At 45.4% G+C, this 16,694-nt stretch overlaps 1 protein-coding gene across 3 annotated transcripts in view; it reads right to left on the bottom strand.

Moving 5' to 3' along the window:
- Positions 1 to 6,220: 6,220 nt before the first annotated feature.
- LOC139055482 (uncharacterized) overlaps positions 6,221 to 16,694 on the bottom strand; it is a 98,625-nt gene continuing 88,151 nt past the window's right edge. The window contains exon 5 of one of the 3 annotated variants that reach the window (XM_070532998.1): positions 6,221 to 9,003. In XM_070532998.1, the coding sequence (XP_070389099.1) occupies positions 8,731 to 9,003 (273 nt within the window). In that variant the 3' untranslated portion in view covers positions 6,221 to 8,730. The remainder of the gene's footprint in view (positions 9,004 to 16,694) is intronic. The other 2 variants (XM_070532999.1, XM_070533000.1) reach the window with 2 other exon arrangements.

The raw sequence follows: 16,694 nt of genomic DNA, 5'->3' as shown, positions 1-16,694 counted from the left end.
CATCAAAACATCAGAAGGTTTTTACATATAAACACTGGGCTAAGGTCATAACATGCCAACAAGTCTTAGTGCACAGGCTATGCATGACCAACTACATATGCCTTCTGTTCGGACATTGCTCATTGTAACTAACAAGGATGGAGCGGACAAAAAACAACAGCAGCTCCATTAATTTGGTTTCACTGGTATCAACAGTGTTTTGTAAGCGTACATTGCCATACTCCCCAATGCCTTCTTGGGTGAAATCAGCAACGACCAGCTTGAGGCAAGGGGTAATAGACGTCTTTACAAGCTAAAAATGCATGCATGCATGGAGAGCACATAGTGTCCAAAAAGTAGGCACTTCACAGGGGCACTGGAGAAGAAACAGGTTATTAACAGTGGGCAAAGACAAGCTACTAAACACCCAACACTGTTGCCATGTAACGACCGCTGAAACAATCCCTCTTTAAGAGGAAATTATCGTTGTGTATCCATAAAAATGGCAGATGGGCAAAGCCCCTTCAGTAATGCTGCCAGCTTCAAAAGCCCATTTTGCACGCCCCCCCCCCCCTCATCCTGAATGCTTCCTTCTTAAGACTTTGCTGGGTGCAAGCATTCTACTGTCCAAAATCTGTCATTGAGAGCACTGTTGGTTTGGTGGCAATAAAGTTCAGAAGCAATTGCAACAAACCTCCCTTCCTAGTTGGCCTGGATGTTTACGGTGCTTATAAAGCGGCACCAAGGGGCAAGCAAGGTGAACGGATGCCTCCAATCCATTGTTGGTTTATCACACTGTTCTGTTAGTAACAACCATGAGACTTGAAACCAACAAGCTCAAGTTCGGCACTCGCATCGTTACTGCGGAGGATCCATAAAAAGCACAAAAACAGAAAACTCAAGGGAAAGGATAAAGCACCATTTAACACTTAGTAATGCTACAGCCCACCCCCTTCGTTTATTTTGTCTGGTCGTGCTACATCTTTTTACTATAGATAGGCATGAACTTAGGTGATGTTCCCAATCAGTGTCCAATTTTTATATACACTATGTGCTGGTTCAAAGAGGCTCGAAACACTGCAATGGAAGCTTCAAGTAGAAAAGGCGCCTGGGAGAAAAAGGAAGCTGTGCTGCAACCATCTCGGCAACATCTTGTCCCCTTAATAAAAATTGTGCTTCCATACTAACTTGAGCCCTCCAGTATAGAGTAAAGTACCAGTGCACTTATGAACAATGAATCAATTCTCAAAGAGTATGTGCAGTCCAGCCAAAAGCAGGAGCGAGAATCCGCATTGTGCTCCTGCAATGAAGGTGAATAACACGTACCATAATGGCGAATGTGCTTTAGTACGTTTCCCTTCAATATGAATTTGTACTGTACAATGAATAGTCGATGAAGCTTACCACGAGCACAGATGCACTTGCAAATTATGTCACAATTGAAAATAATGAGCACAGTGTAAACCTATGTGTCCTTTCCATTCTTGGTACGCTTTACTGCACAATGCTTATTTACACCCCTGTATTGCGGTGTAGCAAGCTACAAAAAAAAGCGTTGCATAATCAGGCTTTTTACGATTATCTTTCTCGCAAAACACTAATATTTCATGGTGAAGCATACTAAAAGTGAAAAGGGGCCACTGTGACTGGACATAATAAGAGTTCATAATTATACACTCGCTCACCCGCCGCCTCTGAGGTCGCCTAAGTGGACATAACTACGCTGGCTGACAGCGGCCCCCTCCCACTTTTAGTATGCTTCACCGCGTAACTAAAATGTACTGCGGCAAAGAAGCCGTACATTTGTATTGAGTGAGGAAACAAATGCTTTTTACAACAGTACAGAAATAAACGCGCACCATACAGCAGTCTACCACATGGAAGAGCGTCGCAACATACAGTAGCTGATTCACACAGGCCGTGAAGCTCACTTATCAGTCGTAAAGGGTATTATGGGTAATTCAATATTTCAGACACAAATATGTGTTTATGTTTACGTTCGCACTCCTTGCGTAATAAGACTCCCAGAACTTCCGCAATAGAAAGTAGTTTACAACACACAAACGCAAAGAACACAGTGATATGTCTCGTTTTCAACTCGGCGGCCGTCATGCAAATGACATATAGCGCGGAAAAACGTGAACATGCTGTGTGTTAGCGTCGTAAGCTTCATACTAGGCAAGGAGCTAGCACACCACAATCCCGCGATAGCCGCTAATGAGACCAGGACGGGAGCACATGTCTGTGAACGCACAAACGGAGTCCCTAAGCCACTCTGCTCCTCCACCACCCCCGCTGCACGGCTGCACCACTCGTTTCAAGCACAGCACACCAAACACACATTCAGCGCTGAACAGTGGGCGGTCGACGCAGTTGCATTGACATGACTTGCAGCGAGCAGCACATCCCTCGATGTCCGTTAAGCAAAGTCAGACACGGCGACGCCACATCGCGGTTCGCAGAACTTCGCTGCCGAGGTGCTAGGCCTGTTCGATATTTCAATTGTCACCACCGCCGGGTTCTCAAGAAAGCACGGGTCACACAACGCAGATTCTGTACTGCCAGAGCTCACCGAGGCCAAAGCCGCACTGCCGTACCGCCACCACTCACGGCTTTCCGCCAAGTAACACAGAACCTACAACCAACACACAAGCAACGCACGTACAATCACATGACCAATGTAGAACAACGCGCGGTCCAGAGAAGGATCACGCCGAGGACGAACACGCCACGGCGTCGCTCCGCGCCAGCATCGCGCCTTCTCAAAAATCCCTAAACAATGCTGTCCCTAGGCACCAAGGATCAAGTCACGTGAGGGATTTTCGTACGACAAATAGACGCATGCAGCGGCGGAGGAAAGGGCGCGCATCGAGCCCCCCATGAGGCACCCTAGACGATGGATGGATGGATGGATGGATGGATAGATAGATGGACGGATGGATGGATGGATATTGTGAGCGTCCCCTTTGGAATGGGGCGGCGGGTTGCGCCACCAAGCTCTTGCTACTACACTGCCTAATATCCTACCTAGGTGAAACAATGAAAAAAGAAAAAAAAGGCACTGAACTACAACGCCCAAATTTTGTGATCCCCTATTGCGAACTGTGTTTTTGTACGTCTCCACTTTTTGTCGTTTCCATACTTTTCTTCCACCAATCCTCCATTCACCTCTTACTAATGTCTATTGCGGACATGTTTGCTTTACCACTGCTCCCTCTGAGCCCAAGGGCTTCAAGGAGGCCAGTGGTGCCTAAATCGACCGCTGGTAGACGTCTTCACATTCTAATAAAACACGCTCCGTAGTTTCCCTAGCTTTACCGCAGCAAGCACATGCTTCTTCTTCCTTCTTATATCTCGCTTTGTAGGTGCGTGTTCTAAGGCATCCCGATCTCGCTTCGAAAAGTAATGAGCTTCCCTTTGAGTTATCATAAATGGTTTCTTTCCTGATTTCGTTTTTTCCTCTTAAGTAGTTACTCATGGCAGGTTTCTTTTCCATTGCCGCCACCCATGAGATTAATTCAGCCTCTCTGACTTTCCGCTCGACCTTCTTGGTTGCTCTGTTGTCCACCCCACAGGCTGCATACTTGCTGGTAAGCTTCCTAGTCTTTTCCTCCACTGTGAATCAATGTTTTTCCTGTACAGATACCTGAACACTCTCCCAGCCCATTTATTTTCTTCCATATTCCTCAGCCGTTCTTCATACTCAATTTTACTGCGAGCTTCCCTCACTTCAAAACTAGTCCAGCCCATATCACCCTGCACAGCTTCATTTGTAGTATTCCCGTGAAGCGCCCAATGCGAGGCTACCCACTGACCTTTCGTTCCCGTCGAGTCATGATTGTACCCCTGATTTATATCAAACAACCGCATTTCCAAAAGTAAGTCCTGGAACCATTACACCTTTCCACATACTTCGGAGGACCTCGTACCTATTGTATCCCCATAGCGCTCTGTGCTTCATTATGGCTGCGTTTCTGTTCCCCTTTACCGTTATGGTTTTTTCCTGTGTTTCCATATATCCATTGCCTTCGTTTGTCCATATACCAAGGTATTTATATTCTTTTACCCGAGGTATTTCTTGGCACTGTATCTCCACTGTCTGTTCACTGTTTTCATTGAACACCATAACACCTGATTTTCTAACACTTGCAAATAACTTTGCTTGTTAGCTAGCAACACAATGTCGTCCGCATAAAATAAACCAGGGAGCTGCTGCTCTATTACTGCACCCGCCTGTTTGTATGAGAGATTAAACCTGATCTTACTTCCTTCTAGCGCCCTCTCCATCCTCACCATCTACATCAAAAACAGCAGCGGGGATAAAGGGCACCCCTGCCTGAGCCCTGCCAGGACTCCGGAAATTTCGACAACCTGGGGTTCTATAACGTGCACCTAAATCTAAGTACATGGGTGTTTTCGCATTTCGCTCCCATCGAAATGCGGCCGCCGTGGTCGGTATTCGATCCCACGGCCTTGTGCTCAGCAGCCCAACACCATAGCCACTGAGCAACCACGGCGGGTACACATAAAACTGAAATAGCTGAATAAGTGAAGCAAGAAAATACAGTAGTAGGGAAAGTTTCACGAATGAAATACATTTTTCTAACAATTTTCTTTGGCAAATCATCGAAAACATCGGCAGAAGAAAAAAAAAGAAAAGTGAGGACATGTGCAAGCGTGCACAGTGTTACGCATTGTTAATAAGGGAGAGGTGATTGTTTAAGAAACCTATGCAGTGTTCTTAGAGTGGTTAGGTCACTATCGAGCTTGTTCGAAACTGAGGTGCCTGTAAACTATAGTGTAGAGCGACCATAATTGGCATTTACCTTAGGCAATAAAAAACGACATCGAGATGCGTTCCCAACATTGCGAAGTGAGGGATGGAGCGAGACAGTTGTCAAGGCTAGTTTTTCATTAACTATTTGATGCATGACGGAGGCGATGTTGTGTGCTGTGAAATCGTAAATGTTGAGGATGTTCAGGGTTTTAAATAAATCTGCTTTTAAATAAATTTAATCAATTTACTTTCTCTTTTCCCTTTACATCCACGTGGTTCAAATTGCCGGAAAAACGAAGATGACATTTTGTTATTTTGATGACTGGCTACTATGGAAGGCTTTCAAGTACTCCCCGTTTGGAATATTTTGCCAAATCCATCACGCCACCACGGCAGATGCTTGCTTGTCTTTTTCACAACACTTCGAGACTTTCGCCTCTGAATAGAAATTAGGATACTGAGCGCCAAATTCAATTATGAATATCTCTGAACATAAACATTCATATTTTTAAAACTCAATGAAGTTGTCTTCGAGTTTCCAATAGTATAAACATATCGATGATGGCACAATAAGCGTTAATTTACAAAATGTTTATTATGAATTTGTTTACTTGTTCGTGAAAATTGAGTCCGCAAAGTTGCATAAACCATCTGAGCATGCAACATTTGCGTAGCTAGTATAACCTTTTTATTAAGCTTACTGATAGTTCACTTTGAAGCATAGAGCTTCATACAATTACTAGAGGAACTGTGGCGCTAGTGTCTACGGGAGCTGCGGGCAGGGCAGTTCAGCCAGCTTGGGAAGGGTGGGTAACCAAGAACATGGACTTGCCTAAACTTCGTCCTTCTGGCTATAAATGGCTTCGTGACTTTGCAAAGTGATCATGTTCAAGAAAGTACTGCGTTATAAATAATTAAGTAAACATTAATAAAATTGTCGGACGGCAGGATTCTAACACAGAACCTCCAGCACAGAAGCCCGATACTGAAACCATTACGCCACGGACGCATGGGCAAGCGGAACCACTATAATTCGCAGCGCTTTTGCGCGTTTGCAATTTATTACCTGCTGCATTCAAACGGGTATAAATTGCTTCGAAATTGAGGCCCTCACAGGCGTGATAAACGAATCCACAAGAACGTCTAAAGCGTGGACCACGAAGATGAGACCTCTGGCCTCCACTACCTCTAGTGGAGATAAGTGGATGAGACAGATCTGTGTGCTAGCAATCACTCCCTTGGTAGCTGAAGGATCGCAGCTCCAGAGTTGACCTCTAGTAATTCTAGGAAACTCTATGCTCTGAAGGCCCGGAACACGCATGTTCCACCTTACGCTAGCCAAGCTATTAAAGGAAAAAGAAAGAAAGAAAGAAAGAAAGAAAGAAAGGAAAGAAAGAAAGAAAGAAAGAAAGAAAGAAAGAAAGAAAGAAAGAAAGAAAGAAAGAAAGAAAGAAAGAAAGAAAGAAAGAAAGAAAGAAAGAAAGAAAGAAAGAAAGAAAGAAAGAAAGAAAGAAAGAAAGAAAATCTGCGCAGAATGCGACCAGTTATTAGAGCTACGGTGTTCGGTCGTCAGAAATCCGAACACCGTTGATATTGTAATCGTACCTTGCACCATGCTATTTTTAAAAATTTTCTTCTAGCAGTTTGGCTAATGTTTTCTGGGACACCCGGTAAATACCGCATAGCCATTACAGCATTGTCCGTACGTTTTAGGTAGCTACGGCACGCCCCAAGGCTCAGTGCTTTCCCCTTTTCTTTTTAATCACTCTATGATGCCGATGGCGCGAGCATTGCAATCTATTCCTGATCTCAAGTTTTCTCTTTACGCCGACGACATCACTCTTTGTACAACTGGCAGCTCCGATGGAGCGATTCAAGACACTCTACACGCCGCAACAGACACCGTCGTGGCTCATGCAGGGGCTATGAATCTCACATGCTCCCCTCAAAAATCCGAGCTACTTCTGCCATTCCATCGGGAGGCCAAAAAAGACTTGTCTAGTATACAGGTCATCCTAAACCACATTCCTCTTACTAGAGTGGACAGACTCTGGATGCTCGGTTTACACATTCAAAGCAACCGGCTCAACACATAACCCTACATATACTCCACACCGGAGTCGATCACACCCTGCGCCTTCTAGGGCGAGTCTCCAATAAACATGGCGGAATAAAGGAGGACGAACTTCTCCACTTGGTCCAGGCCTTCGATATCAGTAAGATTACATTTGCGACACCATATCTACATTTCCTTAAATCAGAATCGGATAAAATCGATACTCTTTCACGCAAAATATATAAATTCGCTCTGGGGGTCCCCATACGTACTTCCACTGAAAGGCTAATGCTTATTGGCACCTTCAACACACACACTGAACTCACAGAAGCCCACCTTACATCCCAATATAGCAGACTTTGTAACATCGCAACAGGTCGACACATTCTACAAATTCTACCACTCCGACACCCATCACCAAGATTAAATACACCATTCCACATCACATACCCGAGAACCTCTGCATCCCCCCACTTTCTAAAAACATGCACCCTGTGCACCACAAACAGCGCAGGAGTCAGCGATGAAAGACTCTCCAAAAACAATTCTCCACCTCAAAAGACGTGGTCTATGTTGATGCCGCCAAATATGATGCAAGCTTAAGGCCTATAAATCACTATTTAGACCTGTTTTAGAGTATGCTTCTGTAGTGTGGTCGCCTCATCGCATAAAGGATACTTCCAAATTAGAATCCATTCAGAAAAAGCTGCTAGATTTATCTATGGCCGTTACGACCGTATGCTTTCACCGTCATCCGACGCACACGTTTTATCACTGGACCCATTGTCGTTTCGTCGCACGTGTGACCGTCTAATCCTGCTGCACAAAATCGTACACGGATCGACTAACACTGAAGTGCCTATCTCGCTAACCACACCTACTGCGCGAGTAAACCGATGTACTCACCCATTAAACATAGATCCCTTCGTTCCCTAAATAGATTGCTATAAGTTTTTTTTTTCCACACACTGTTGGATTATGGAATAAGTTAGTTGGTTCTCTGCGTTCATTGCCGACTGATCAATTTCAGAAAGAACTGCCTAACCATGTTGGTTGACATGTTGTGTTCATAAGTTATGTAACCCACCTCTGCTATGTCTTTAAATGAGATAGCAGTATTTGTAAATAAAATAAATAAATAAAAACAGAAATCATTACGCAATGTCAGTCGTTAACTGTTACAGCCAGGTCGCTGCGGCCGCCTCCATTACTGGCTCTTCCTCGGAGGAGGCGGAGGAAGCGGCCATAGCCCTGGCCCTGACAATCCCAAATTCATCAGTTATCGTTAGCGACTCCAAAACAGCAATACATAACTTCGGAGCGGGCAGGGTCTCTAAGCCAGCCCTTTTCCTCCTCTTGGCCGGTCCTTTCCTACAAACTGTGGCATTAATCTCGACTCCCGCGCATGCGGGCCTTGCCGGAAACGAGGTGGCTCATGCTAGTGCCCGAGGATATACAGTCCGGGCTCAGGCATCAGATGTGTCAGACCTCGCTACGAAGGAGGCGCCGTTTACAGCGCGGGATCGACTTATTACCTACCACGACATTTGCGCACACTACCGATTAGACCGTTTATTCTTTCCGCCACTCATGGGCAAATCTCCGCGTCGGTGTGAAGTTCTGTGGCGATAGCTGCAGACTCGCACCTTTCCCTCCCCTTGCATCCTCCACCGCATTCATCCCTCCATTTACCTTTCTCCCTCTTGTAAATTCTGCGTCTCTCCCAAAGCAGACTTAAACTACATCATGTGGGGGTGCCCTAATCACCCCCTTCCCCCTTTCCTTAAGCAATTAATATCTAGTGAGGAGCAGTGGGAGGCTGCCTTGCGCAGCTCGAGGCCCGACCTTCAGGAGGCCATCCTGGAGTGGGCTGAGAGGATAGAGGAGGCCTACTTCAAGTAGTTCCTCCCCCCACCCTCTATTCCGTTGCCCCCTTCCCTTTACAGAGGGATACATAGAGTGTTTCATAATCAATACCATAACCGCGCAGTCCGTAGTGCGACACCGTGTGCTCGTCGCTCATGTCTTCCAGACTGTCATAGCTGCAAATCTGGAGCGTTTGGTGGGCCGCCGGCCATCCGGTCAGTTTCTCGATGCTCTCCTTGATGCTGCCGATGGTCGCCCCGAGGTGGCTCTCCACCTCGACGAATTCGCGTGGTCGAATCCAGACGCGCAGCATCATAGGCGCCTCCTGCGTGTAAGGCAGCCGAGTCAAAACCGTGACTTGGAAGCACAGTTCACACGCACGGACGCGTGTGATCGCGCACGAAAATGTACGAAGACGTGTCTTTCTTTTTTTGCTCTTAATTTTAAGTCGCTGAAAAAATTGCGCAATGTTCACATTTCAAGGTGCGCATATTCATTTTCTGTTTAGACTTTGGGAAATCTGAATAACCTAAAAACAAGTTAATGTACTAAAGCGGTTCGCAATAAGTCTAATCGACCACCTCACTCATCGTCGTGGGTGATATCGCACCATGAAGCAGCCAGATGCGATTGGCTTTCTGCCGGCGGATGTTGTGAGACAAAGGAATAAATATAGCGCGATTATTGCTGAAGGCTGGGAGAATGAGATACTGTAGCTGTAGAAACTCGCATAACAGCACAAGAATAGCGGGTCGTGAAACACGATTACGTGACGTGTCCCCTCGTCAGTTCGGGTGCGTAGTTATCGCGCGGTTATGTTCATAACTTCGACTGACTTCCTGTGAGCTTTACTGAGGATTCCAATATATATTTTAGTCTTACACTTGCCTTAAAGTTAGGGCATTGACGCAGTACTTGCAAAAATGGTCGTAACACCTCTGCTCGGGCCTAAAACTCAAGAGCCGTTTAAAGAAGAAAACAAAAACAAAAAAATATCTACGAATTATTGGGAAAACCGTATTAAGAGCGCCATTCCAAAGGAGGTAATTTTAGCTTTCTTTAGACGAACTGAACTTCTCATGTGCATCGAATAGTGCACATGAGAAGACTACATAGATTCGGCTGGACCTACACGCACCAAAGCGCACGGCAGCACACCGTCATTTAAATGACGGAGTGCTACAAGCAGTGCTCGGCTGGTGAAAAGTTTCGTCTGATACTTCTTGGCATGCAGGACAGCACGCACAAGAGGGACGAAGCATACTGTGCACGATTAAAAATGGCCCGTCATGTACCGAGTGAGCCAATAACGTTGCTTTTGTTAAACTGGTGAATGGACTCAAGGACATGGTTACTGCACACAGGTCGCTATTTCTGCTAGTGTTAAGTTCCATTCATCGAGTACTGCAAAGAGAACCAGGAACTATCTTCCAAAGTTTGCAAGACTGCCTGCTGTGCTACATTCAAAGGAAAACTGGCACAAACCAAACTGCACAAAGGCTTCGTTGACCGTTGACTGCACAAGGCACTGCTTCCAGTCAACCAGCGTCGGCGTAAGCAGCGTCTCTCTCCACAGTGGGCAGTTCGAGACCAAAAATCGAAGGAAGGAAGCAGGAATAGACAGAAAGACGGGGAGGTTAGCCAGTTCTCAGACCGGCTGGCTGACTGCTTGTACTGTTCCCGTGCTGAAAAGCCCCCTTGGGGCTTTGTTAAATAATTTACTTCGGCGCATGGAACAAGAACTGCCGGCTTTAAACTGAAATCTCGTGGATTCCCTGCAGAAGGATCGAATGTTGGGCGATCTGGCACGGTAGCATGATCTTAGACTGTAGCGCGAAGTGACACGGTCAAAGTCTAGAAGCAGACTGGACGAGCGCTAACTCTCAACAAATGTTTGTTGAAACTGACCACATATATATACGTGATTGCAAATACCGTAGCATATGAACATGACAAGGTCTAAATACATCAGTTAAACATATCAAGATCAAGAGATAGGGAAGCTAAAGTCTTCCTACGCGACAATGATCCAGGTAAATGCTCGGCGATCAGTGCTGACCGATGTAAAAAATCATTTTTATTTGCTTCCGCAAACGGAACTAATATGTAGTGTTAAAGAAGCAGTGACGCTCTACAATGATGAGTTCTGGTTTACTCAAGACTGTGGGGTGCCTGTGGAATCCCTTTTTAGAGCTTTTGTTGTTTTACCTGGAGAATACTTTTGTAAAATGCGCTAGTTCTACGTATGTACAAAAATCGGAAGTTTGCATTGGTTCAGAAGTTACGCCAGTTTTGAGTGATATTTGTCTAAGTAGCGTCAATAGAAAGCTGCAAAACAATCTTCAGGAAATGGTTGTGCATACCTTTCGACACGTAGATGACTACCTGGTGTTTTGTTCTTGCGACAACTACACCAAGAACGCTATAGATACTTTAACACTTTTTAGGGCATGTGGGGGGGGGGGGGGCGGTCTTGGTTTCACCGTTGAGCTTATCCAGAACAACAAATTGCAGTTTTTAGATCTGTGCTTAACGTTCCAGGAGGAGCACATCTGTTCGCACTATTCGCCTAGGGAAAGGAAACCATCGCTTGAATTTTCTTCTTGTCATTCCAAACTTATTAAACAGGGGATAGCATACTCAGCTCTTAGGTCTGCCATTGCTAAGTCATGTCCACACAATATGCAACCAAGTTTTTCGCAACAGATAGATCGCCTCGAGAAGGTTGGCTATCCTGTGCATTTGTTATCTGCGAAAGGCTTTCGCAATGGATAAAAAGGCCCGCTAAGAAACAAGAAAAACAGAAAATGGAAAAAAGGTTTGCTGTGGGGCCCTATGTACACAGGTTGTCCCATGGTTCAAGGAACGTGGCCAACAGATATTACGGAACGGGACCAACAGCTATTACGTCAATACAGTTTTCTCGCCCCGCCCCCAGAAATTGTTTATCATGTCATACTCATCATCATAAGCCTGGCTACGCCCACTGCAGGGAAAACGCCTCTCCCATACTTCTCCAAATGCCCCGGTCATGTGCTAATTGTGGCCATGTTGTCCCTGCAGCGGCGGCGTAGAGGTAGAGTATCCGCCTCGCGTGCAAGAGGACCGTGGTTCGAATCCCGGTGCAGCGCATTTTTCCACCGGATGGACAGCGGAAGAAAAAAGGAAGATCTGCGTGTTGATAAATTGCATTAACAGGCCTGGAGTGCGGCCTGGTCCCGGTGACCAGAACCGGTGACGCACTACCTTACCAGAGCAGGATTGGCCACCCTGGCCACCTTGGCCACAACCTCCTATATGAATACAACAATCAAACCGTGGCCCCTCAGTCCCCAGCGGCGGCGAAGCAACCGACAACGGCGGCGGTCAGACAGACCTGTGACACAGCAGAGGGTGCTAAGAATACCTGGCTCCGGACAGGCCGCCATTGGAACCTAACAACGTTTAACGCTATAATGTTATCTAGTGAGGCGAGTCTAGCAGTGCTATTGGAGAAATTAGAGGACAGCAAATGGTATATAATAGGGCTCAGTGACGTTAGGAGAACAAAAGAAGCATATACAGCGCTAAAAAGCGGACACGTCCTGTGCTACCGGGGCTTAGCCGAGAGACGGGAACTAGCAGTCGGATTCCTGATTAATAAGGCTATAGCTGGTAACATACAGGAATACTATAACATTAACGAGAGGATGGCAGGCCTTGTTGTGAAACTTAATAAGAGGTACAAATTGAAGGTCGTACAGGTCTACGCGCCTACATCCAGTCATGATTACCAGGAAGTCGAAAGCTTCTATGAAGACGTGGAATCGGGGATGGGTAAAGTCGAAACAAAACACGCTATACTGATGCGCGACTTCAATGCCAGGGTAGGCAAGAAGTAGCTAGGGCTGGAGACAAGACAGTGGGGGAATATGGTATATGCTCTAGGAATAGCAGGGGAGAGTTATTAGTAGAGTTTGCAGAACAGAATAATATGCGGATAATAAATACCTTCTTCCGCAAGCGGGATAGCCGAAAGTGGACGTGGAGGAGCCCGAATGGTGAGACTAGAAATGAAATAGACTACACTCTGCGCTAACCCTCACATCATACAAGATGTGGACGTGCTCGGCAAGGTGCGCTGCAGTGACCATAGGACGGTAAGAACTCGAATTAACCTAGACTTGAGCAGGGAACGGAAGAAACTGGTACATAAGAAGCCGATCAATGAGTTAGCGGTAAGGAAGAAAATAGAGGGAATTCCGAATCAAGCTACAGAACAGGTATTCGGCTTTAACTCAGGAAGAGGATCTTAGTGTTGAAGCAATGAACGACAATGTCATGGGCATCATTAAGGAGTGCGAAATAGAAGTCGGTGGTAACGTCGTTAGACAGGATACTGGTAAGATATCTCAGGAGACGACGGATCTGATTTAGAAACGCCAATGTATGAAAGCCCCGAACCCTACAGCTAGAGTAGAACTGGCAGAACTTTCCAAGTTAATCAACAAGCGTAAGATAGCTGGCATAACGAGGTATAATATGGATAGAATTGAGCATGGCCTCAGGAACGGAAGAAGCCTAAAAGCAGAGAAGAATGAACTAGCAATAAGTGAGAATCAGATGTGTGCGCTAAGAGACAAAGGCGGCAATATAGTTACTAATATGGATGAGATAGTTCAAGTGGCTGAGGAGTTCTATAAAGATTTATACAGTACCAGTGGCACCCACGACGATAATGGAAGGGGGAATATTCTAGAAAAATTTGACATGCCACAAGTAACGCCGAAAAAAGTAAAGAAAGCCTTGGTGGCTATGCAAAGGGGAAAGGCAGCCGGAGAGGATCAGGTAACAGCAGATTTGTTGAAGGATGGTGTGCAGATTGTTCTAGAAATACTGGCCACCCTGTATACGCAATGCCTCATGACCTCGAGCGTACCGGAATCTTGGAAGAACGCTAACATGATCCTAATCCACAAGAAAGGGGATGGAAAAGACTTGAAAAATTACAGACCGATCAGCTTAGTGTCCGTTGCCTACAAAGTATTTACTAAGGTAATCGCAAATAGAATCAGGAACACCTTAGACTTCTGTCAACCAAAGGACCAGGCAGGATTCCGTAAAGGCTACTCAACAATAGACCATATTCGCACTATCAATCAGGTGATAGAGAAATGTGCGGAATATAAGCGAACCCTATATATATAGAGTTCATTGATTACGAGAAAGCGTTTGATTCAGTCGAAACCTCAGCAGTCATGGAGGCACTATGGAATCAGAGGAGCCGTATGTAAACATACTTACCATCCGATAAGCCGGTTTATGCAGTACATAATTTCCCCATGCCTTACACACGTGTACGGCTTATCGAAAGTACATCAGGCATTCCACCGTGGTATCTCGTTGAACAGTGCCGCGTCGTCCCACTGATTGTTGCCGCAGCTTCCAAAGCTCGCATGCTCGGCTTCTGCATCCGACACAAGATTCTTACACCCCAAATTCTCGCATTATTCGGGTGCTGCCAACCTCAACTAACCACAGGATTTGAATCTGCAAGCTGATGCGCTCGGAATGGCAGCGACAAGTGCTAATCTACAGAGAAAGTTTGCTGCTACTTCTGGAACCTACAACAAGTGGGAACTCGTGGCGACAGTTCTCCCGGATCATCGACCGCACGACGGGATTCCTGTGGCAGCATGCTGTACCAAGGCTGAGACAGGAATTACAGAACCCTTCAGCATCAACGATCCAGGTACACATCGTCTGTGACGGTGCGCTGCCAAACAAGGTACAGCAAGTACTCAAATGTGAGCCGAAGTTCTCGACTCAGCCAAAGTCTGCTCCCGATCTGTTGGCAATGGTACGACAAGTGTCAAAGCGAGTACCTGAAGCCGAGTCGGGAAGGTGTGTATCTGAACGAGTGGATGTGCTAATGCGGTCCCGTCCCTTTAGTGCAAGGTTCTCCTTGAATAAGACTATTAATTCTTGAAAGGCAATGCACTCCCACTTGTCCCTGCTGATAAGGAGGGTGGTTTCGTCGTGATGAACAGAACGATGTATAATTGAAAGGCTCTTCAAGCCATTTCGTCAACTTTCAGGGTCCACAATGACATAACACTTATGAAAGTCCAAAATGAAACAATGAAGCTACGCAAAAGCTTCAAACTAGATGGCTTATCCCGGTCTATGGAGAAAAGCACAAAGAGGGACCTTGAATTGTTTTTCTTGGCAAAAACGCACAAGCCGGAATGTCCCCTCCGAGTGATAGTGTCAGAGAATGCTATTTGACAGAAACATGTAGCGACGTTCTTACAAAAGCACTTAAAGCTCTTGCCAATCGACGACCCATTTTTGGTAACTAAGTCTGAACAAGTGGTGGAATTCTTTAAAGACTGTCAAGACAGGAACCTTGTTGCTTTTTCGATTGACTTATAGATCTGTACTATTCTCTCCCGCAGAATGACGTGATGAAATGAGTATCTGACTGCATTGACAAGTTTGGCGCGGTTCGATTTCAAAACGCTTGTGGTTTGACTAGCGACAGTTTTTTTATAACTTCTTCGTTTTTATGTTAACTCGACTTACGCGACTTGAGAAGGAAATGTTGTCAAACAGAAAGATCGCATATGCATTGGCTCATGTACTGCTCCCTGCTTAAGTGACTTGTATCTAGCTAACCGTGACCAGGTTCTTGATGAACGCCTGAAAAATGACACCGATGTCGTGAAAGTGTTCAGATTTGTTGAAGATTTTCTAATCATATTGAATAACGAAACAGGCAATTTTGACTCGCGGGTTTCAAAAACCGTAAGCTTGTTCACTGAAGTGTTGTCCCCTTTGTCGTTGACACATGAAGTCCCCATAGGCAATTTCATAAGGTTTTTAGACTTGCGATTGTACTTTTCTCCACAAATGACCTGCTGGAGTTATCAGCCGAGAGGTAATAAGCCAGTCCTACCATTTCATTCTGCTCATTCAAAATTTGTAAAACGCGCAGTAGTAACATCGCGATTCAATAATTCTCTGACGGAGTTATGTGACCACACAATGGAAGCCAGTTTCAGAGATCAGGCCAAGCGCCTGGCAGATTCTTGTTACCCGATGCGTATGCTCACATCTGTCGCGGAGGGCTTAAGCAGGAAATGCAAAAGCGCGTCGAATGGAAACAGTGCCAATGCTAGAGCAAAGAAAGTTGCTGTGGTACCATACATTCATTGCATTTCACATAATTTCAGAAGAATATAGCGGCGAAATCGGGGGTAGCCGTGGTTTTCTCTGCCCCTGAGCGTCTACAGAAGCTATGCAAACAGGTTAGCACAGAGAATAACAAAAGGCACGCATGTTCTACTCAACATCGCGAACAATTTATAACCTGTACTCATAACGTTGTCTATGCCATTCCACGTTCATGCGGAAGAACGTATGTTGCTCAAACCGGCAGATGCATCAATGAGAGATTAAAATAGCATTGATATAACGTCACTAAGGTAATCTCGAGTCATTTGGGTATCCCCTGCCAAGATTGTTCCTGCAAGCCCATGTTTAAAAGTGCTTCCATTCTGTATAGGGCTCATAGCAGCATGACGAGGGAGATTGTGGAGGCCTACGAGATTGCAAAATTACTTAAATGTGCGTAAGCAAGCCTTCGGTATCGCTATCTTAAAAGGAGATACGATTCCTCGGTTTATCTTTGTGACCACTGCAGTACATATTTTCCCCATGCCTTGCACACGTGTACGGTTTATTGAAATTCACCAATGAATGTGCCTTTCTTGCTGTTACGTTTCTTTCTGCTCGTACGGTATGTATTTATCGATGCGTGCGAAAATAAAATCTATAGTTGAAAGTGAAGCGCTGTGTCTGTGTATCTGTTTCTTCCTACCTCCTCGTACAGTCGCGATTATACACTCTACCCTATGATAAATAGGAAATATGAACAGGCTGGCAAAAAAAAGACAGAAAAAATGATTGCAGGGTTAAACATGTGTCCCCTTTTGTGCCTTGTAACACTGGTATAGTTTATCAGATTCCACTTAA

The sequence above is a fragment of the Dermacentor albipictus genome, chromosome 2, assembly GCF_038994185.2.
Source record: "Dermacentor albipictus isolate Rhodes 1998 colony chromosome 2, USDA_Dalb.pri_finalv2, whole genome shotgun sequence".
In the NCBI taxonomy this organism is placed as follows: domain Eukaryota; kingdom Metazoa; phylum Arthropoda; class Arachnida; order Ixodida; family Ixodidae; genus Dermacentor; species Dermacentor albipictus.
This window is presented reverse-complemented; position numbering and strand designations above follow the sequence as displayed.